This window comes from Corvus kubaryi, unplaced genomic scaffold, assembly GCF_017639235.1.
Source record: "Corvus kubaryi isolate FWS band 111438036 unplaced genomic scaffold, C.kubaryi_AGA036_p1.0 137, whole genome shotgun sequence".
NCBI lineage: Eukaryota > Metazoa > Chordata > Aves > Passeriformes > Corvidae > Corvus > Corvus kubaryi.
This window is the reverse complement of record NW_024580671.1, coordinates 8059967-8083417: the sequence shown is the minus strand read 5'-3', so window position 1 is coordinate 8083417 and position 23451 is coordinate 8059967. Positions and strand designations below refer to the sequence as shown.

General features: G+C 38.7%; 1 protein-coding gene across 7 annotated transcripts in view; it reads right to left on the bottom strand.

Annotated features, from left to right (window-relative positions):
• ZFC3H1 (zinc finger C3H1-type containing) overlaps positions 1-20676 on the bottom strand; it is a 41599-nt gene extending 20923 nt beyond the window's left edge. For 3 of the 7 annotated variants that reach the window (XR_006014375.1, XM_042017753.1, XM_042017759.1), the window contains exons 1-16: positions 20039-20676; positions 15261-15680; positions 12114-12178; positions 11655-11853; positions 11244-11470; positions 9541-9664; positions 7842-7939; positions 6697-6900; positions 5895-6059; positions 4169-4306; positions 3646-3764; positions 3158-3304; positions 2066-2240; positions 1715-1846; positions 473-1021; positions 280-389 (exon numbers count right to left, since the gene is read on the bottom strand). Coding sequence is in view for 6 of the 7 variants with exons in the window: in XM_042017753.1 (XP_041873687.1) it covers positions 280-389; positions 473-1021; positions 1715-1846; positions 2066-2240; positions 3158-3304; positions 3646-3764; positions 4169-4306; positions 5895-6059; positions 6697-6900; positions 7842-7939; positions 9541-9664; positions 11244-11470; positions 11655-11853; positions 12114-12178; positions 15261-15680; positions 20039-20618 (3452 nt within the window). In the remaining variant the exon portion in view is untranslated. The remainder of the gene's footprint in view (positions 1-279; positions 390-472; positions 1022-1714; positions 1847-2065; positions 2241-3157; positions 3305-3645; positions 3765-4168; positions 4307-5894; positions 6060-6696; positions 6901-7841; positions 7940-9540; positions 9665-11243; positions 11471-11654; positions 11854-12113; positions 12179-15260; positions 15681-20038) is intronic. The other 4 variants (XM_042017758.1, XM_042017754.1, XM_042017755.1 and 1 more) reach the window with 4 other exon arrangements.
• Between the last annotated feature and the right edge of the window lie 2775 nt (positions 20677-23451).

The following is a 23451-nucleotide window of genomic DNA, read 5'->3' as shown; positions in this document are numbered from 1 at the left end:
TACTGGATATAAAAATCCTGTTCTCAAACACTTAACTATTTTTTTAGCTTAGTTGTATCAAACAATGTGCAATACAATGTAAAAGCAGCATATTGCATGGAAAAAATGACTGAATAAAATGATGAGATTCCCTAGACCAGACAATATTGTTTAGGGATAGCCACGTTTCTCACTAGGACTTGTCTTTGTGTACATGCCTGGGTATCAAGGAACAGCCCTGAAGAACATTTGAACAAGAACATCTATGCATTAGTCAAAGAGCTGATACAGTCTTCATACCTGTAGGATTTAAACAGTAGAAGAGGACTATGATATGGTCCAAATGGAAATGGTTTCACTTCAGCTTGTTTACTTTGTGATGTAAAAAAATCCATGTCCACTGAAATTTCCTAGGAAATAGATAAACAGATATACAGCAATTGCAATACCACCTAATAAAGACAAGCTTCATGTTTAGTTGTAAAACATTTACCTGACCACACAACAGATCTTCCTTAGGCACAATAAAGGCAGTACTTTTCATTAGCAGTTCTTTCAAGCTGTCAGCTTTAGCATAAAGTTTTTTCAGTTCATCAATATTCAACCCAAGGAACAGCTCAGGCTCCTCTGAAGCCTTTTTAGAAAGTTTGTTTATACTTTCTTGTTTTGGAGTGTCCATGTGTTTAAGATTTGGTTTAGTAAAAGAATTTGATTCTCTGAAAGATCTCCTTCGTTCTCTGTTTGTATTAGACAAAACTTCATCATCAAAGTAATTTTCTTCACTGTCCAAAGTCAATTTGTCCTGTGTAAGATCATGAAGCGATGGCTGAGGTAACGCAAACTCAGATTCTTCTTCTACATGAGGTGCAGTGTTTGATTGCTCCTTGGTTTGAAGTGCACGGGCCTCCTTCAACTTCTGAATCTTTAGAGCATATTCATACTCTAGTTGCTGCAGTCGTTTTTTCTCTAGTGCAATCAATTCTGCTGAAGGCTTTTTTGGACTTGATGCAGGGGAGGTATCCAATTTCAGTATTTTGCTTGGCTGAAAAGAAAAAAATTCTCTTTATTTCAATTTTCTCATCTACTGATCTATCGACAGGAGGCAAAAACATAAGCAAGATATTTAATTCAGAGCTTATAATAACATTTTAAGCTCCTGCCTGAAGATTTCACCAAACAGCAGAAAAATCATGTAGGAGTTTGCCACAATTCAACTGGCAGATTTGCAGGTTTTGCAGTAAAAATTATCCTGCATCATGTACGGGGCTTCAACAGAAGTTCTGGCCCCACTTAAAAGGCGAGCTATAAAACAAGTACACACAGTGATGTTGGGAGTGGCAGCATTAAAATTGACAAAAATATTTTAGCCTTGTTTTCGTATATTTTTTCAAAACAATATCTGATCCCCTCTGCAGCAACTTTGCCTGATAGTTTTAACAAGATTATTGATGTCTACAGACAGCAAAGTATTTTCTTCCTTCTTTCACAGCCATACAGCTCCTCTTATTACTTATCTATGAATGACATTCCCCTAGCACAGAAATAAAGGTTTTGAAGAGTTTTCTTCCTCAAATCATTAATGCCTTTTTTGTTGAATTCTCAAAAACGCACAAAATCCAGTAGGAACACTCCCTACAATGTTTCTGAAATGTTTTCCTGAAATTCCACTTGAACTTTGTTAATCAAAATTTATACTCTTTTCCAAGTAGTTTGGTTTAAAAGCATGCTAACTTACACCAAGATGATCTTGCTCTAGCTTCCGTTTCCCAATTTCCTTACTTGCTACTGCTTTTGCTCGAGCAAGTTCTTCTCCATATTTTAATGCCAGAGCTTTTTTTACTGTAACTCGTTGTTGAACTTTATGTATCTGAAAAAATAAAAATAAAAACTAAATATTACAGCAAGATTCAAATTTACAGATATGACCAGATAATAAAAATATAATTACATGGAATTAATGAGACATAATATAACTAGATGGGAATTAATAATTAATTCAAAGAAAGCCTACTGCCTCCAAAAATCAGGCATCCCTTTTCAAGATTTCCAGCTCTAGGAAACAAAAACATTTCAGAGTGCAAGTTACATGTTCCTGAATCCTCTTGAGAAATGCCTTGTTAGCATTCAAGATCTTCTCTGTTGCTTGTAGCTGTTCAGACAGTTTGTTAATTTTATTTTCAGCAATTCGAACATTCTCTCTCTTCTTGGCCTGTTGTTGCAATAAATTTTTCAAGACAGACTCATCCTTCATCAACAGCATTCTGAAAGTAGAAAAGGAACATAACAATTTTTTCCAAAGGTAAGTTGCTTAGAGCTACTGCTGCTCCTCCAAAACTCCAGTTAATTAAGAACACAGCTCTCCTCACTTATAAAGAGACTACACGTTAAGCCTCTCCAGATAGTCCTAACATCCGTAAGACAGTAAATACTGTCAATACAGCACATTTCATCATCCCAAGTTCAGCATGTAAGTATAATGCAGATGTAGTTACAAGGACAGAGGAAGGTAAGCAAATGTTCTATCTTTAATACTGTTTTTAATATAATGACAACCAAAACACATGTTCTTGCTTTCTGTTAAGTAACAACCTAGTTCCATCTTAGGGCACATACACATATTATTGGATTACAAGCCATAATATTATGGCACAACAATAGAGTAGATAAATACAAAAAGCTATGCATCAAAGGAAGCAAGATAAACACTTAGGTAGATGAGTGTGGATAAAGAGAGGAGGGAATACTGTCCTTCAGTTGATGACTGACCACAAACCAGTTTGTTCAAAAGACCATACCGTAATAATCAAGTGGCAAGAGAAGCTGAGTAGAGGATGCAAAGCACTTTTACTTCCAACCATAACTTGAAATTAGGGTGAGAAACATGGAAAAGGCATGCCACAAGAGAAAAGCTGTATTAGGTGACACAAATCATATTTGTCACTGAACATAAACAGCTGAAAACAGTTAGCATGAAAAATCATACTCAAAAGTTATCAAACACCACACTGGCACTACAACACAATTCCTTTTGCACAGCAATAGGATTAAAGGCTGAATAGTTCAAGACAACAGGAAATCAATCATTTGCTGTTTTTTAAATGCTACACATTTAAAAATACTATTTATTCTTTTCATCCTGCTAAGCAAAAGGTAGGACTTATGACAGTGAAATGCATACCGGTTTTTCTTCAGCTTTGCTTCCGCTTCTGTGACTTGTTTTGTCACTACTGCTATTCTCCCAATTCCATCAACTTCACCATCAGAATTTGCAGGGGACGAACTGTTCTTCACTGGATCAGACTTAATTAAGCGCTGTTTCTCACGACTGAAACAGAAATGTTCAAAACAAAGATGTTCAGTAGCTTCAACATTCATTTTAATGTGTACTCCCAAGAGCTTTTACATCTCTGAAGAGAGTAGCAGGACAAGATTTCAAGTTAAAAGAAAAAGTACTTTCCACAACTGCAATCAATTACTATAAATCAGTTCAAATCCAAGGATTTTCTTTAGACCTCTATGCTGTCTTACCAAAAATTGCATGGGGGGAAAAACCTGAAGGTGATGGCAAGGTTTTCAAAATCAGATTTACCTTCAAGTTACAAAAGTAGACTAGTGAAGGGCTACAAATAAAACACATTTTACATTAACAATTAATCTAAGTTGCACCTGGCAATCTCTTCTTTTAGAAGTCTGTATTCTATTTTCTTATCTTCTGGCAGAGCCTCTGGAGTTCTCATTGGATCATTTTCTTTTTCTGATTTTGGAGGGGCTTTGATTTTTGATGCCTGTTACAATGAGACTCAAGTCAGTACCAGACACACTAGTTTAAAATACAGCTATCAAGTAGTATTTATAAGAGGAATTTCAGCACTAACTTAAAGCTGTTCAAGGCTAGTTATATCTTTTAAGCCAGTACTTTTTTGCTTAATAATGCACTGAATTTTAATTGAAAAAAATCAAACCAAAATATATTACAAGTTCTATCTTCAGGATGCCATCTTCAACAAAAAATTTTTATTTGCTTGTGCAATCCAAATTACAAGGTAATTGTCCAGACAGGAGTAATGTACACACTCTTACCTCCTTCTGATGCAATTCAGTATTTCTTGACCAAATTCTAAACTTTAGATTCTATATACAAAGAAAAATGATTACAAAATAAACCTATTAAAATCCGGACAGCATTTACCTCAACATTTCTCCTTGCTTCTTTTATCATAGATTCTAGTCCTCCAAACACACTGCTAGTTGAGTTAGAGGGCTCTCCATCAGACTCACTGTCATCTGAGTCATTTAAGGTAACCACAACAGACTTGTGTTTTGGAAGCTGCAGCAAGAATGTAAAAAGTTTTGTAGTTAGAAGAAAAAGTTAGAGATACAGGTGTAACAGAAGACATACTTACAAGATGAAAAAAAGAAGGTTAACTCCTTTTGTTATCACACACACCAATTCCACATTGTAAGAAAAAAATAAGCACTTGAACATCTCCACAAGACAGTAACACTGTACATAGTCTTGACGTTGTAACATGAAAGGTACTCCAACATCTTCAACCTACCCCCAAAAGTATCTGCAGCACATTTATGGCTCCATGGTCATAGCACAAATCTCAAACATCTAACTCCTATAGGTGATTAATTATTTTAATTGCAATTGAAATGATCATCCGTCACTTAGAAGGCATTTTTTCAAGTAACTCAGGAGTAACAACCAATCAAATCTGCATTAGAAATGGTGTGGCAGACATACCAAAACTCCCTCATCTTTCTGCTACACAGTTGCAATGTCTCTTGTCCCACAGCTGTACTTAAGCTGATCTCACAGCAAGCTGCTCAGGCAGTTTAATTGGCAGAACACCAATAGAATGTAACAAATAGATGAAATCATGATTAATCACCTTTTGCCAACATAAATTTTAAAAGCTCACTGAAGATGAGGTGACTGCCATTCCAGCACAAAGAAAAATGCAGAAACAAACAGACAATCTAGATTAACCTCAAATGCTCTAGGAGTTACAGCTTGGAAAAAAAACAACTTATTTCACATTTCCAGGACTGCTCCTCTGATCTCTCACGGTAGATCTGGACAACTGTAATTATACATTACATCCTTTATCTCAGGATAGAACCTTGATCAAAGCTCTAAGTGTCTTTTAAAGCATTAACCCCATCAAAAAACCACCATTTTTAAAAATGAAAAATATTCAAATTTCCACAATCAGTTCTTTTTGATACTCCTTCTGGGCAATTCTCAAGATATGGGCTGTATTTACTACTTCTGAATGTACTCCAGCTGCATCATTTTTCACCACAACAGGACAGGCGGGTGAAATTCTAGTTTATGCTCATGCAAGGCACTGGTCCCTTTCTCACAAATACTCCCTTCCAGCCACACTCACAGACATGCTAACTCTGACATACATATACTATCCACTGAAAAAATTCAACTCCCCCTAGAAGGAAAAGTACTTTTCCCCCCACAGAAGTTAGTTTTCTAACCAATCTAGCATGTTAAAGTAAGTTCAGGCACGGGACTGGTGCTTCAGACCCCACTGTAAAGGAAGGGAGACACCAACTGACCAGGTGCAGGAGGAAGAGCAAGACTACCTCTGCTTCAGCAACAGTGTCTGTGCTAGTCTGGATGAGAAAATAACTGAACTGTATTTACAATCTCTTAGTTCACTGCATGCTGGCATATTTTGATGCTCTCTTCAGCTATAAATTCTTGCTTCAGTGTCAAATTCTTTCTAGAAGAGAATATGGATTATCAAAGTGACTAATAATTCAGATGCTTAACTGAAGCTTCACTCTTCCGTGCTGTATCACTAGAAAACCTAAGTCTAAGTCTGCTCTTCACTTCTGAGCTCAGTTTCAACTAATAGTCTTATTAGTAGGAAGCACCAGTATTTCCTTACTGTGATCACTGCTCGTGGAAGCCTCGGTACTCTAACAAACTTTGTATTTTGCACCCGTGGCTGAGACACAGTATTAATACTGACAGCAGACAGATTGCTTCTTGGCACAGGTTGCAAGTTGTCTGGAACAGGAGGGGAAGGTGGACCACTGTTACTTGACATTTCCTAAAAAATAAAAATATAGTCTTAGAAATACACACCATCCATAGCTATTTTAAAAAGTATCAGTATAAATGAGACTGTTTCATACATGCTTTGGAACTTGAAAATGTGATTTAGGCAGACTATCCAAATGTATTAGACAAATGTTGCAATTCTGCAGTAATATCAAAACAGCACACAAGAACAGGCCAGTTATTCACAGATCAACTGCAAGAGACCTTTAAATAAGGGCAAAATCAACATATACTTTCAAAACTACAAGCTTAGCTTCTCACTCCAAAAGAAACCCTCAAAACAACAAAAAACCAAAACAGTTAACCTCTCCCAACTCCTTTTCCTGGAAGGCTGAAACAAATTTACTTGTTTTACTTTCTAACTGAAAGTTGAAAAGTAGTAAACATTTTCTAGCAGAAAACCCTCACTCCCTTGAACTTACTCCATTATCAGTACCTTGAACTTTCTTAATTGCTTCAGAAATAACAGGCAAGGTGCAATTTGCAACTCCAGAGTGGCTCTTGATTTTTTTTAAGTCTCCAGAAATGCAGCATAAAACCCCTGTAAGCCTGACGTTAGCAAGTCACATTGAAATCTCGATCAAGATTGCCATCTAGAGGCTTACATTCAAAAAACAATAGAGTACCTCAGCTCTGAAAGCACGTTTGTTGGCTAGAGACTTGAGTAATTCTTCTCGTAAGAGCATCTCCTCCTCCTCTTCCTCATCAGCAAATGGAGGTTTTGGTGGCTGTTCAGGTTCTTCAGGGGGAAGAGGGGGAAGAGGTGGAGGTGGCTCAAGAGAAACACAGGGAATACCCTCCATGTAAAGATGGCTCAAAGATGGTACAGGCTGAGAACAAAAAAGTAAAACAAGGGTTTGAAATGTGAAAATAACTACTACTTTAGCAGAGGTTTAGACCTAAATTATTCCATGGTTTAAAAGTAACGTAAACTGTGTCAGTTTAACATTCAAACTGCATTTACATGACTGTCAAAGGCTGTCACTGAACTGTTAGTAATGTCTCACAGTGGTTAACAGAAGCAATAAAGTTAGATTTGGATAGTGGAAGCTGTGGAGACATACAAACTAAATGTAAATGAGAACTGGAACCAGAGATAGTCTAGCCAGGGAAACATAGTTGACCAGCAGTCTTTAAACGGTTTTATGAAACTGTCTTAGCTAACAAAATTACAATTTCCTTTAGTCAAAAATTCAGAAGCTGTATGTGAGAGAGAATGGTACATTTCTATCGCTTTTCTAAGAAGAGTAACAATCATTCAGTGAAAAAAATTGGTAGTGAAAAAACCCCCACACTAATTCAATTTCCATGTGGACTCTTAGGTGAGAAGACAGAAAACACAGCCAAAAAGCACAAAGTTTGAATGAGTGATGAGCTGTATTTCTTGGCTTTTCCCCCCTCTAGGTAACAAGTCAGAGAATAAGCTTGTCTACCTACATACATGGCCTAGAGATAAGAGGCAAAGTTGCCTTATGCTAACAGTCAAATTCGTTTTTCTTTATGTGCTTCAGACAAGTTTTGCTTTCTGTATGAAAAAACGCAGCTCTAACAATGAAGAGAATTTCAATTCAATAGGGAAAACCTCCATTAACCAACAACTGCATCAGCCAAAAGATAGGTGAAATAAAATTTTAAAAAAGCAACCACAAGTCTAACAGATAGTTCAAGGGAATCATTAAACAGAGAATTGTATCAAAACCAGAATCTAAATTTAATCCTAGCTTTAGCATTAGAAATCAGATACCAAATGAGAATTATCAGGGTTACTTACTGGAATTGGAGGAGGTAGTGGCAAGGAAATTGGTGGTACTGGAGGTGGAAAATATCCTATTGGACATTCAAAGAAAGGAGGCTGCACTGGGGAAGAAGCTGTAATTAAAATACTGAATGTAAGAAATCTGACAGGTATTTACTAAACAACAACTCACACTTTAAGTCAACTGATTAAATGAAGCAGGAGGAGACAAATGTTTTTACTATGCACTAATTTCAAACTTAACACCAGACACAGCACAGCGCATTTTTTTTTACACATATGTATATTTTAAAAAAGAGTAGTTATGTTTGCTTTTCCTGTTTTACGTACAAAATATAAGTGCAGCCAACCAGTACTGCTGAGGTAACGCAGCCCTCATACTGGATTTATATTGCAAGAATTTACCTTCTAAAACAAGGTATCTCAGTTGCCTGACTACTGTCTACCAAAAATGACAATACAACACAAACTAGGACAGAAGCAGACCCAAAGCACAGCTGATAAATTCTGAAACATTAAATGAGAGATTGAGATGCTTTATCAAGAGAGATTTGTAGCTTACACATACAAAACACCAGGTGCATATTTTAGCAATGTAAGGTATAAGGAAGGCTGACCAGAAAGGAGAAAAAATAAGAAAAAAAAAAAAAAAAAAAGAGTGGAAGATGAAAAGCAAGAGAAAAGAAGTAGCCAATCACGTAGTATGCTTAATGAAATTTTCTCAACTCTCCACATGTTGAGATGGAACACAGAAACCCGACTACCTTAAATGTACCTCAAACTCAAGAGTCAATTAATCATTTAGGCTGGAAGAGACTTCTGGAAGATATATGACCCAACACAAGTGCCCAAAGCAGGGCTGCCCCCAAAGTCAGGTTATTAAGTTCCAGGTATACCTGACGATGGAGATTCCACAATATTTAAACCTGCTCTAGTGCTTGACCATCTTCTATCTATGCAGAATTTGTTTTGTTACAATTTAAGTGTTGCTACTTGTCCTTCTGTTGCCTACTTGACTGAAGAGTTTGGTCCTGTCTTTTCTGTAACTGTCCACTAAGTAGCTGAAGGCAAGAGCAAAAAGCCTTCCTTAGCATTCTCAACACAAATGCAGCTTTCTCAGTCTCATGCTGTAAGCCAAGTGCTTCAGTCTCCCAATGAACTTTATTGAAAACCAGGCCTGAAACAGTCTCCCTTAGTCAAAAAGGTCTTTTGCTAGGCTCATTTTAGAATGTCACTCTTTTGTACCATGAAACCAGAAAACTGGCAATCTTGACAGTGTTTAACAGCCCCCTCCAATCACTGACCCCCCGACAGTCACAGTGCTACAACCCAGGCTACGGTTTGCCTGTCACCGAAAGCCACACTGCTGACCCATGTGCCACTCAATGTCCACTGAGACACCCAGGCCCTTTTTTCTGCAAAGCTGCTGCCTGTCCAGTCAACACCCTGGGGCCCTCACTTTCTGCACAGCTGATTGAGAATATACAAGCATAAAACCTACAGTACTGCAACGAGAAAAGAATACCCTGAAGACCTTAAAAATACCACTACAGCAGAGACAGAGAGTCAGGGTTAAAACAATTGGCTCATCTTAAAATTTTAGTTCTATAATTCAGACAGCTCAAAACAAACCCTTTCTAGAACAGTGGCTTATTTCCAGCATCTTACCTATTTTTACCAATCACCATAACAGAAAATTGTAACTAAGTCTTACCTGGTGAGTTAGTTTCACTGTCTGTATCCATAGCAACTTCATCATAATTATCATACTGATATATGCCTCCTGCACTCTCCGTAGACTGCTTATCCAAAGACCATCTCAGGTCTGTATCTGAAGACTAAACACACAAAAAAAGTATTTTATTTAGCTGGTCTTACATCATTATTTCAGAGTAAACCGCTAAGAAATAAATTTTGCAAAAAGGCCTTTACAATTTTTTCCTCTAATTGCTTTATAAATACAATTTACTTATCTTGTACAAGAAGATGAAACTGAATATTACCTTTTAATCAAATCCACTGCAAGTAGCGACTAGACAAATTGACAGGCAGTTTTAAAACTGTATCTCTTCCAGGATGATGGGGTGGGGCGTGTTATGATAGAAAGAAAGAATTTTTAAATACCTAGTAGGTCCTTATATATCTGTTAAATTGGCATGGTTATATATTTCTGAAAGACTGCAAGAGAATTAAACGCTTTATTATTTCTGGTAATCTGCCATGTTAACTACCAAGAATGCTTGAACTACCCTTGCTAGAAACAACTCTCAGGTGAAGAATCTTTTTATTGTCCCAGAAGGAGGCATATACCACACTGAGACAAATCCAGAGACTGTCAACTTATAAATCAGGTTGTTTAAAGAACTCCTAACACTGTACAGATGCCAATCAATGTTCCAGACTGAAAACATGCAGAACACCTAACTATGACCTCTTAGACTCCTTAACTTGTATCTTTCAGAGGCCTACAGAAGACATTTTGGTAGCTTTTAGAATATCTAGTTTACAGTCAAACATTTTTAGTCTCAATTTTCCACTCAGTATTACTGTAAATATGATTCTTCTACAACACAAGCTCAAACAGGGAGCCCCAATTCCCTTAGATGCTGTTTCTTCTTACAGCATTAAGCACCAAGCACTTGAAGCATACAGCTGCAGCAGCTGTATTGCTTCCAGGCTGCAACAATTAATGCTGAAGAAACAGTCCTTTTTTTTCTGTAATGTACCAATGTTTTAGAGACAGAACATTGGTTACTCAAGTGCCTTTTGCTAATCTCAATATGAGAGAACAAGTACAGCCTACAAGTGTAGCATGATGACCACTGCAGTGACTCTAGTACTTAATCAATTTGACGCTATGTGAGGTTGAACTAATTATCTTTTGTCTGGGCATATCTTATGCCTCAACAAAATATATTAAATACTACAATTGAAAAATACTACAAAGCAACCAAGCCCTCCAATGACATTTCAAAAGAAGCAAGCCACTGAAGTTGTATACACAGAAAAAGTTTGAAAATGTGGGGAAGAAAACCCAGAAATCTAAGGGAAGAAAGCCAAAGAAGTTTCACTGATTGGTTAGTGTTAAATTACAGGCTGCTCTTTGATCACAATGTTCAAAATGTCTTTAGGAGAAAAATGCTTTACCAGTAACTTACAAATGTACAACTCATACAAAACTGTTTTTCCAAATCCAAAGGAAACGCTTGTCTAGCATGGGATTAAAACATGGTAAACGCTGAAGTATTTTGACCTTTTCTTTCATTGCTCTGTTTTGATTATTCTAGGGGTAGAGAAAGCAGGGAGAAGAACAGGGGGATGCAGACAGGATGGTGACACAAAACCAGGTGGGGCAAGATAGAAATCATTCATGAATCCTAAATGTAACACCAGAACACCATGTAAGAAATTTGTTACCCTGCTTCTTGATCTCCTCTTTCCTCCAACTAGCTTCATGAATCGATTGTACTGCTCTTCTTGATTTGAGAGGTCCCTAATTTTTCTTATTTCTTCTTCTCTCTTTCTTCTCTCCTCCTCTTCTTCTTGTTTCCTCTGGTCTTCCTCTTTCTGCCGCCTGTCTAGCTCCTTTTGCTGCTGCATCTTCTTTGATGTCTTTGTCTGTTGCTTCCTCAAAGTTTGCTTGCCTTTAAATAAAAAGGTATGTGATTAACTCCATTTTACCTAATTGGCTCCACCTATTCCTAGATTCTTCAAGAGCTTTGAGTAAATGTAAGAGTTTAGAATGACTAAAGGCTCATTGCTCACGTAACTTTTTTTTTTTTGAGGCCACAACACTGACAGCCATTTCAGTAACATTAAACTTATTACCTGTAGTGCTAGGTTTTTTTGTTGAATGTGCTTTTGTACTGGCTTTGACTTTCTGTGTTACACTTTTCGTTTTTGTTAATTTTTCCTTGCTTTCCTTCATCACCTGTTGTTCTTTTTGCTGCCATTTTTTACTAGCAGACTGAAGTGCAAGAAGCCTAAGTTGCAATTCAGACATCTCCTCCTCATCATCAAGCAGCTTCTTGAGAAGAAAACAGAAGAAAGGACAAGACAAGAAGTCAAGAAACATAATTTAACAACTTTTTCTTCACAAGGTCCTTTGAAATCTTTCCCAAATATTTTTACTAAAAGAAAGCTCAAAAATCCTACTTTACTGGTAAGTATAATTTGTTAAAAATTGACAGTTCCTATTACTGGACTGTTTCTGGACTGCCATTTGGAAAAAGCCATCAGAAATTCATAATGCAATCATGCCTCATCTATGGAGGAATACTTTCTTACCTTTTCAGATGCAACATCGGAACTGCTAAGCTTTCGCACTGATGTTTGTTCTTTGTCTTCTGTACCTTCCAAGAGAAAACATACCGTATTTTTGAACAAGCTGTTTCTCTTCAGACAGAGCTACATTAAAATGATACATGAAATTTAATCTATACAAACATATTCTACCAGTATCACTGACACACAGTATAAAACAATAGCAGTGGTACATGTAAGACTACATGAACAAACATTTGTAGAAAGTTGGTATGTCTGATAAAATCCACATCCTCACAACTCCATAAGCCTAAGGCAAGATTTGTCATTTCTTAGTAACTCCTGTCTTAAGGTTCGCATGTAGTTCCTCAAGAAGCAGAGAAAAAGAGATTTGCAGACAAGGGGAAAAGAAGACTTCTTGTCATGTGTTTTATACTACCATCTCATAGCAGCTGCTGTCCTGGGCATCTCATATTTCACTGGCAGCTATTTTGAGTAACTGGTCATTCTTTTGCAGAATATAAAGGCCCAAAGCAGCAGTAAGAACACATTTGCTCCATTTCACACCAAAGGAAAACAGAAAAAAGTTATAATATGGAAATGCATAGTACAGTACTCCTTTCCCACTAAACATTTAGATGTTAAAATATTAATTTCTTAGACTTCCCAAAATACAGCCAATTCTCATAGTGTATATATGTATATACACACATATTAACATATTATATTTTACACATAGTATATAATGCTGTATATATTGCAGTATTACCTACTTTATTATAGCACAATTATATTATAGTAATATAATTGGCAGCAAAAAAAGTAATTATGGACTTTTTATATAACCATACATATATGTTTATATGCATCAGGCAAGGAGGAAACATTTAGAGAAACTTGGAGTTCTTTTCCTATATTAGTCTTTCTTCAAAGAGAGATTCCTTCCCACAATTCAAATTGGTGGAAAATAAATTCGGATTCTGTACAGCTTTAATTCTTCCTAGCATTTTATGAAAGCTTCATTCAGAAAGCCATGGCTTAAAGTACACCAAGATCTTATACATAAACGAATATGAAACTTAAAAAATGCTGAACCTCCTTGCACATGCATGTGTTTGTTAAAAATGCACATACAAAAGAAAGAGTAATATCTAATACCCATATGAACTATAGAAGAAAATTCAAAAAAGTTATTATACTAAGTAAAGTTCCTAACCATCCAGTTCACAGGATGGAAGTAGGAAGACAGATAGTAGTTTTTTTTGATGCAGGCATATGAAGGGACATTCTGTACACACCAGAAGGGGACAACATGGACACAAAAAGCTAATGCACAACATGGGAAGGAAAGTACGGAATACTGTCAAAGCCTGTCAGAGCAGCTGAACCACAGAGAATTCATTTGAGAGAGACTCAAACTTCCCTGAGTTTTAAGACAAGTTCCTCAACTTTTACAGGTCTGTAGAAACATCCAGTACACCATTTAAAAATAAATAAAATGGGAAAATCAAATTTTGCTGATTTCCCAATACATGCAGCATGTATAGTGGCAGTAAGGAGATTAATGTAGTATACATTCACTTAATACACATGAATCTGCAATGACTCCAATTAGCTGAATTCTTCTTTGGAAGCCTGCCTTATATTGTCATAAACATTCAGTCATACATAACCTGTCTGCTTTCACATCATTCATGTATCATAGATTTGAGTATCATGTAAAAATTAAATGCTCTTAATATGCATATTACAGCATCTATTTTTCACTACCATATGAACCGTATTCTCAACTCCAGTGCTTTTAAGTTTGGAAGTTGGATTTTTGAGACTGTTTTGCTTTTTAAATAGCTGCTTTACTCCTGTCCTGCTACGTTCTCTTCCCACAGGCTATTAGTTTTTCTTTTATCACGAAAATTTATTCGTTTTCTTCATCTCTGTCAATAAGAACTGTATGACTTCTTAAAGAACACAAGAAAAGTTTATTATTAATGGGAAACACAGGATGGGGAGAAATTACCTAGAATAAGGTGGTTTGACTACTAATTATCAGTTTTCTCTTTTGTTTTCTTTATAAGATCTGTCTCCTAAATTCTCATTCTGAAGTTACACATAAATCATTCTGACTTTCAGTGCTCTAGTCCAACCTTTCTTCATATTCCTGCCAATTACTCACCTGGAGTCTTATTCAATCCATTAACTACTTTGTCTCTTCCCACTCAAATTGATAGTTTATACACACTGGCAAATTAGGGAACATTAGATGACAAGTGATAGCCTCAAGCACCACCCTCAACCACAGCAATCACTTACTAAACTAAATGAAGCCTCAGAGTAGGAAGCTTAAGTCAGCTGCCTTATTTTGCAGCAGACTTAGTAGTAAGCTCAAGTGCTTTTACCACAAGTCAGCTGGAATATATATGATCACTTCTTTTTCAGTAACTGGCTAATGCATCTCAGCAATTACCCTCTTCAGTCAGCAGTCCAGAACAATCTTTGACAAAACACTTATTCTACTCTTTGGCTGCATTTCTTCTATAAATCCTTTCTATTTCTGGCCTATGATTTCTTGACTATTTGTGAATATCAACAACGATGAAAACAATTCTTGTGAAAACATCTTATGGTGTTAATAATGCCAAGGTCGTGGGTTTGATCCCTGTAGGGGACATTAACTTAAGAGCTGGACTTGATGATCTTTGTGGGTGCCTTCCAACTCAGAATATTCCATGATCCTAGTCCTCCACTTCAGAAAACACACAGAGATGAAATGCAGAAAAAGGGATCTCTAAATGTTCTCTTTTCAGCTAAAAAATAACCACATATTGCTTCTGCAGAAAAGAACAAGGCAAATAAAGAAGTAAAACTTTCAGGGAAAAAAATCGGTGATTTCTGCTGTGAACAGCACTTTAAACCTTCAAGTCTTGTCCTCATGCTTTCTGCCAATCGGTCTAAAAGAACCACATTATTTAAAATCCAAAGCAAAAACATGCTTCCAAAGATGTTTATGTAATTCAAGGAATTACAAAACACAAGAGTTAAGTATGTTGAATCTTTAACTTGTAACTTTTAACATTTTAATGGAAGTTTTCTCTGACACCTAATAAATACAATAGATAATAGCAAGTAAATAGAACTTAACAAGCTAAAATAACTTTATAAGTATTTCTTTACCTTGGCCAGATTCTGTTAGTTCAGATTTTTGCGAGGACTGCTTCATTCCTTCTTTGCCTTTTTTCAATCTGCTCCTCTCAGCTGGAGTAGGCAGTTTTTGTCTGAGAGGTTTCAGTTCAAATGCTTGAAAGCCCATAACCGGATTTTTCTCCTCAGGAGGTACTTCTTTTATAGCATCCGTTTTAATACTGTCATTTTCTACAGTTATTTGGTCCTCAGTGTCCACTGTTTTTTCATCATCTTGTTTCTCATTTTCTTCCCTGTTGCTCAAAGCTAGTCTTTCATCTTTATTAATGTGTTCGAGTTCTAATTGTATCTGTTTATATTTCAAGAGCAGATCCTCAAAACTTTCTTCCACAGAGCTTTCATTTTTAGAAGAGTAGTTCTGCTTTCTAGATGGGGACCTTCCAAAAGTTTTGGCTGAATTACTGGTCAAGAAACTTAAGACGAGAATTTGCATAATCTTAAAACAGTGGCACTATTACCACGGAAGACTAAATTAAGACGAACATTAACTTATAGGTCATTTTCGTATATTTTATCTTAAGGTTAGCTTGAAAAATAGCCTTAATAAATACGAGTACCATGCAAAAGCTGTAGCCATTATTACATATTGACAAACATTTTCTCAAACCAACAATTTCAAATATCCTACTTATGACAAGAAGGTCATGAATTGCTGAGAAGTCTCATCTCTTACTCACACCATCCTCCTGGAAACAATAGCTATAATGCCGAGATGGTTCTCTATCATAGAAAGTCAGACTTCCGGAGTCCATAACTCCAGTATTGACTCCCCATCTAACATTCTGAAAAAGACAGGTTAAATTCCTTCTCAGTCATTTTATCCTTTCATAAAATGCCACGTCTAGCCAATACTAAGTCTGGCCATAGCACCATTACACACTATCATATATGCAGTACAGCAAATGAGGTAAGGCACAGAAGAATCAATGAGCAACTGAAGGGAATAAAAAAAAGGGACTAAGACTTGTGATCAAAACATTCAGAAATGCTGAAGACGACTGGGAATTACTCAGAAAAGGTTGCCTATGAATGTCCAAGGCAAACAGTGGAAATATTCCATGCGGCACCTCTACCCACAACAAAAGTTGTCACTATTAGAGGTTCAACTCCTCTTACCTTAACCTGACACTTGAAAACTATCCTGTAAAATAATCATGCTCAAGGGGAAATCTTTTAAGATACCAAGTCAGGTTTTACTCATTTGACTCACAGTATCAACCCCACTGTGATAATAGCTGACTCACACCCAGTTACGTGAAATACTTCTTCAACAACAGCATGTCTTAAAACAATAAACAGAGTAAAACTATAAGCTAAAATAGGTATCCTCTGAAGACAGACATACTGAATCCAGAAGAAAACATTTTTGTCTTCTGCTCATAACAAGCATCAACTACTTGGATGTTTTGCTATGTTAAGTTCTAACATAAGTATGAAGAATCTTGATATGTATACTACAAAAGCTACTTCCGTAATACCAGGAAATGTTTTGCTATACAGTGTTTTCTGAAGTGTCAGCACAAAAAGCAGAAACTAGCAAAGATAAAGTACATAGAATCCAAAAAGCAATCAAACAATCTATAAATATGCTGAAAATACTAAAAACTATGTGCAATATAACACCAAATCATGCAATAAGCATATTTGTGAAATTCTGTTCCAACACATTTCCACTTTCAAAGAGCCAGCTACTTTTGTAATTTTGTAAATCACAGGAAATTCTGAAGTTAATTGACGTACCATAATTTATAAAAGTAAGCCTCACTGCTATTTGCTATTGAAATGCTTCAACAGCTTCTAAAGTCATCTGGAAATGGCTAACAAGACAGTTTTGAGATGTTTTTCGTGCTCACAATAATACAATTGCTAGGAGCTCCCACAATGGTGTTAACCAGAAATTCTGTGGTTCACATATGTAGAAATATTTTTATGTGGTTCTACATATAGAATGCAAGACTCCATTAAGTGCTTTGAAAGGCAGACAGGCATATATATATTAAAACAACAATGGTGCTTCAACCAACTTCATCTGAGAACCAAAATGAAAAAATGGGGCATTAGAAATGAAGAAAAATGTACACTGTGAAAAATTCAGAATTCAATGGAAACAGAAACTCCCATTTAGGTTCTATACTTCAGACTCAAATTCCACACTTCTCTATGCAAGAATTCCTGGAGAATTACTATATAACAGCTTCACACTAACGCTGCCAAGAATTGAAAGAGAAAAGCCTATTAAAAGCTAACACCCCAAAAAAAGTAACAAGAATTCTTGAAGTGCTCCACCATGTCCTTTACTCCACTTACATATATATTCCGCCAAAACGTGGTGAAAAGCACAACTTCATAGGTTAAATCAAGTAAAAAAATCTGTCTTACCAGACTGTCTTGGTTTAACACCAGTCAGCAACTTATTACCACACAGCCATACTCTCACTCCTCCCTCCCCTCCATGGTGGGATGGGGAAAGAACTTGGAAAAAGGTAATGTAGGTTGAGGGAAAGTGGGTTGAAAAAAGAACAGTTTAATAATGGAAATCAAGTAAAATAGTAATAACAACAGAAAGGGAGATAACAAAAAGAGAGAGTGGAATAACGCCCAAGGAAGGAGGGTGATACAACATACGATTGCTCACCACCCACTGAGAGATGCCCAGCCCATCCCCAAGCAGCAATCAGTGGCTCTCAGCCACAGTTTATACACTAGGTTTGACGTTCTGCGGTATGCAACACCACTTTGGCTAAGTTTGGGTCTCAGTTTTGCGCACTACCAGCTTCTTGGGCACCTCCTCACTGGCAGAGCATGGGACACTGGAAGTCAACTTAGTGTAGGCACTACTCAACACCTAAAACATCAGTGTGCTATCAACATTATTCTCATACTAAATCCAAAACACAGCATTGCACCAGCTAGTAAGAAGAAAAGGAACTCCATCCCAGCCAAAACCAGGACTCAATACACTTAAAACATTTTAGTTTCTGGGAGGAACTTCTAATACCATTCCAGGCCATGAGGCTCCTTGCACCAGTTGATATGAAAGTCCCCTCTGAAGCCACATGCCAATGAACTACACTGGTACTCCATTAATGTTAGCAACATGGAGGTGCCTTAATATTTATGAATTCTCTAATACTGACTCTATTAGGTGGCAAGGATGTGACAAACACAGAAAGTAGCTCATATTGAGAGAAAATCATGGACCTTCCTTAACTACATGATCCATAAACAACTGAATGTTCACTTATTAAAGAGCAAGAGTAACAGAACATTATCTACCATGTTTAAACAGAAGAGCGAATCTTAAGTGCCAGGAGTAAAAACACATCTAACATCCGCATTCTCTGCTTTTGGTTTGAAAATGGAATTATTGGCTTCTGAATGCTCTTTTAATTAAAAGGGAGAAGGAGACTCTGCATCAGTATTAAGAAACATTGCAAGGTCTGTTTAGGACAATACAAACATTTGCTCTGCAAATTACTGCTTATACAGAAAGTAACCACTTTTGGCTACTCAGAGCAACACTGCAAATTAAGTGTCTTGAAAACTATTTTCAGCACTAGAATTGCCTTACTGTGAAAACTTGGGCAAATCACATCTTCACTCGTTGCCTCTCAAGATAAAACCCTTGAATGAAAGGTTCGGATGAAGCCTTCAATAATGCTGCAACTTTACCACGAGACTTAATAAAAACATCTCTATTGCTATTTTACATATTCCATCCACATTTAAACAAATAAAAAATATTAATGACATAAATAATAATATAAAACACAAGGATCCGAGGGATCAACCTGCACAGTCCAGCAAACACACATCCTTTGATATTGATATGAAGGACAATAAAACACTGCAAAATTCTGGAGAACAGGATTTAACCGCCATCTCTCTTGCTCAGTGTTTTTTACCTCTCATCTACAGCTTCAGTTAGGCAACAATGCAGTGACATGAAGTAACCAGGCTGCCCCAAGCTACACTCAGCGTCAGTTCTTTACATTACTTGTTACAGCAAACAAGAAAAATTGGGGAAGCTTTTCCCACCACTTTCACAATTCCTGCTCCTAAAAGGATGAAATATCAGAATTCTGAGAATCACCTAAACCTCTTAAGAGCAATCAGTGGAGAACATCCTACAAGGAATATGAATATGGCTTTTATTTGAATGCCCACATAAACCACAGTTTGTGTATGCAGACCCACTTCAGCTTAGCTAAAACTGACTAAAGCTAAACCTATGTACAATAGCCTCTGAAGGGATGAAAGTGAGAAAGAAAAAAAACAGTAGATCCTTCATTGCACAATATAGGAAGTTAACAAGCTTAGCGTTTTAGCTTTACAATTGTGACACTAATTATACATATTAACACTGCCGCACCAAAGACTGACCCCACCTCACAATCTTCACACTTCGGGCTAGAAAAGCAGCCGCCTGGAATCCAACCGACAAAAGCTTCCTTTCAGGCTATGCTTTTTCTTTTTCCTTACACCCGACGGATCGGCCAAGCCGCAAGCCAGATCACGGCAGTAATCCGACTTCCCAGCAGCCTCTCCTTGAGCAGAGCCGGCTGCCCCAGCCAACCCCCAGGATTAGCTTGAGAGCCTTCCTCTGCGTTACCGCTTCGGGAATCCCACTGCCAGAGCGAGAGGGAAACGCGACCCTTCCCAGGGCTTTCGGCCACGTAGCGCGGCACCGCCACACCCAGGCCCACCGCAGCAGCACAGGCCCCCCGCCCCCGCTCACGTCTCAAGGATACATTTTCGAGGCGAGGGCTCCCTCCAGCCCTGGCTGCTACTGAACCCGCCGCTGCCTCCCCCTCCGGGCGGCCTCCCCGGAGGGTTGCCTGGCCGATCGCTGCAGCCTCGGCTCCGGCCCCAGCGCCCACCGCCCCGGTAGGGCCGGCCTCGGAAGCGGAACCGGTCCAGGGCGTTGTGGCTGCGCTCCCAGAAAGAGAGCCGGGGGCCCGTGTCGGAGTGCGAGCCCGGCGGCATCCGCGGTGCCGGTGGGTGGGAACGGAATGAGTCCTTAGGCCGGTAGCCGCCGTGGCCGTGCACGTGTCCCGTGTCGGGCGGGGGCTGGTGCCGCGAGCGCGGGAAGGGCCGCCCGGAGGAGGACACGGAGCTGCTCCCGTGGAGCCCGGGGGGCGGCCGGCGCCTCGAGTACGGCCTGCTACTGCTGCTGCTGCTGCCGAGGCCGCCGGCACGCTCGGAGCCGCCGCCACAGGGCCCGAAGCCGTTGTTGTCATCGTCGCTGATCTCGCCGTCCTCCAGCTCCCCTTCCTCCTTCGGGGAGAGCCCGCTGGAGTCGGGCGCGGCCGCCGCCTCCGCGGCCGCCATGGACCCACGACAACGGTCTCGGCGCGCCCTGCACCCCCTCCACCGGCCCGCGCGAACTCTCGCGAGACCGCGCCCCGTCCCTCCCACCCCAAAGGGGACAGAGATACGACGCGTAAGAAAAGAAGAGGCGCGGGGCAACGCCCTTATTGCGGGGTATCCTGGGTAATGTAGTTTCCCGCTCAGGGCGAGGCCTCGCAAGGGGATAGCCGGCGCCGCAGCCTATCGCGCGGCGGCGGCGGGCGCCAATGGGCGCGCGGTCCGCCATGTTGGTAGAGGAGGGGAGCGAGGAGGCCGCCATCTTACCGAAGGGCACGGCTCTATGTGGGCAGGGAGTGGTGGCGGGGCACGGCTGCGGGCTGCCCTGCCCTGCCTTGCCTTGCCTTGCCTTGCCTTGCCTTGCCTTGCCTTGCCTTGCCTTGCCCTCTCCTCTCCTCTCCTCTCCTCTCCTCTCCTCTCCTCTCCTCTCCTCTCCTCTCCTCTCCTCTCCTCTCCTCTCATCTCCCGCTGGACGGTCAGCGGCAGCTCTCCTTGGCGCTGTCCAGGCTGCGCCAAGTAAGGTGCTTCGGGGGCTTGGGCCTCCTGGGTGTTCATTGCGGGTGCTGGCTACCATTCCTGTGTTGTTTGGGCCCGTGTCCTACTGCTCCCCCCAAACAGTGCACAGGCTGCTAAAGAAGGGAAAGCAGCGGGTGTTCAGGCATTAACCCCCAGCACCCTCCCAGTAGCTAAGCTAGTGTTAAAATCTTTAAGACGGAGGTTTCTGTGCAGCTTTCCAGACCTGTAATTGCCTAGAAGTTCAGATTGGCCCTAATGCCTTCAGTGACGTAAGTGACAAGCAAGCATCAGAAAGGGTAAAGCAATTGCATAAACACCTTCACTTCAATCATTTGTTCTATTTTCATATCTCTAAGTAGCATTCTGTTGCTACCTAGTTGGTTGTTAAGGGATGCAACATCCTACCAAGAGTGCTGACTGGAGAGCAGTGATGACTTTCTTGTGCAGAAGGAACCTCATTTTAAAAAAAGCCTTTCTAGGTTAGATCGGTGTCTCCTGTAAAACTCACAAAACCTGACTTTTGAAACTGAGAAACATGAGAGATTCTTTTCCATTATGCATGCTAAATGTCTTTGCAGATTTGCCATGATTTTTAAACTTGGAGAAAGATGAGCGCATCTTTGTGCCTTTCCTGAGAGTGAATGTTTTGTTGGGTATTTTTTAGTGAGTAACATGCTATGAAATCACAAGCACCAAAATAAAACTCGGTATCATGTTACTATTTATTTTCCTTTGCCTTCCTCTCTAGACTTAGTTTAAATCCAACAAGTATAGAGGGAGTGGATAATACATATGCTTTGTAAAGTCCAAAATGATATGCTAAACAAGCTTACTTTTCTTTGCTCAAAACACTTCTACCCTTTTTTTGGTCTAACTGGACAAACGACATGACTCAAAATAGATTCCAGTGACTTCATGCAAAACAGGGTAGAGTAATGTAATGTGTACATAATATCCAAAATTTCTCAGTTTTTTTCTGTTTAAAACTGTGCATTCTTTGAAGATATTTACAGGGAAGCAAGTTAAAGGTTTGCTGTTTCACTCCCCCTCCTCACCCCACATATTTATCATTCTACATTAATGTGCTATTTGTGTCAGTACTTCTGTTCAAATAGTTGGTATCCCTAGGAATATCCCCAGGAATCAGGCTTACATTTTTACATATCTCACAGTACTAAAAACACGCAAATGTGACATAGGACATATTAAAAACTTTTTCAAGTAGCAGCTGGACAGGTCTCTTAAACATTGCTAGGTGCCTATGTCCATCTCTGAAATCTAATCCACTGTAGTTACAAAGCAGTTTCAGTATCACTACATGTAAGCTGCAGAAATTTCCCTCCTGCCACACATGTCCTTACTTGGCCATCCCGGAGCTTTGCATACATCTGATTCCAGTTGCCTTTGTACAGTTACCTTTATTTCTAAGTGTTTTCACACACCAGTAGCAGGAAATTAGTATCTTTTAGACTAGAAAGGAAAATGTTTATAGAACTGTAAGGTATTGGCAAAACATCAGCTCTTTTATGGGAAATTACCCTGACGTGGGTATTCCCACTCTGTTGATTGTTATTGTATGTTTGCCTACTGTTCATCCAACAAGTGTGCTGAGTTTATTCAACAATGCTACATGATCTGTATTATAAATTTCTATCTAAGAGAAAACTTAACCATCTGTGCTTAACCATCTGTAAAAGAAGACCCTGAGAATCTTCCAGTGGTTTTGCATATCCTGTGGTATCATATATCCTTTCTTTCATTTCAGTCATCTGATACTCCTAGCTTTTTCCTATCATCTAGGGTTATCATGCAAGGAATTTTAAATTTTCAGAAACAAGCAGATTCACCACAGTTAATCAATAGAGAAATTGATAGTGTTAAATTCTTTTCTGTAAAGGGTATAAAATATCATGTGTAAAAAGAATATTTTTTTCGGATGGTTTTGCTACCTACACATTTGAACAAAGGTCATAAATATTTGAAAACTGCAAGGGAGCTGTCATTCAAATAGAAAGAATAAATATGAAGAAACTTCCTTGCTTATGACATGAGTAATAGATTAAGAAATTTTTTGTGAGGTTTCGTTGCAATGTGTGAATTTAAGACAAAAAATAAAGAAATTTTATTTTAGCTGCATTTGACTTCATGCCTTTGAAACAGATTATATTGATGCTGGAGAAAAAGTTTTTGTATTAAATACTGAATATATTTTCAGTAAAGGACAAATAGAATCATTTACAATACAGAAGACCATACATTTTAATACAGGAACACAGAATTT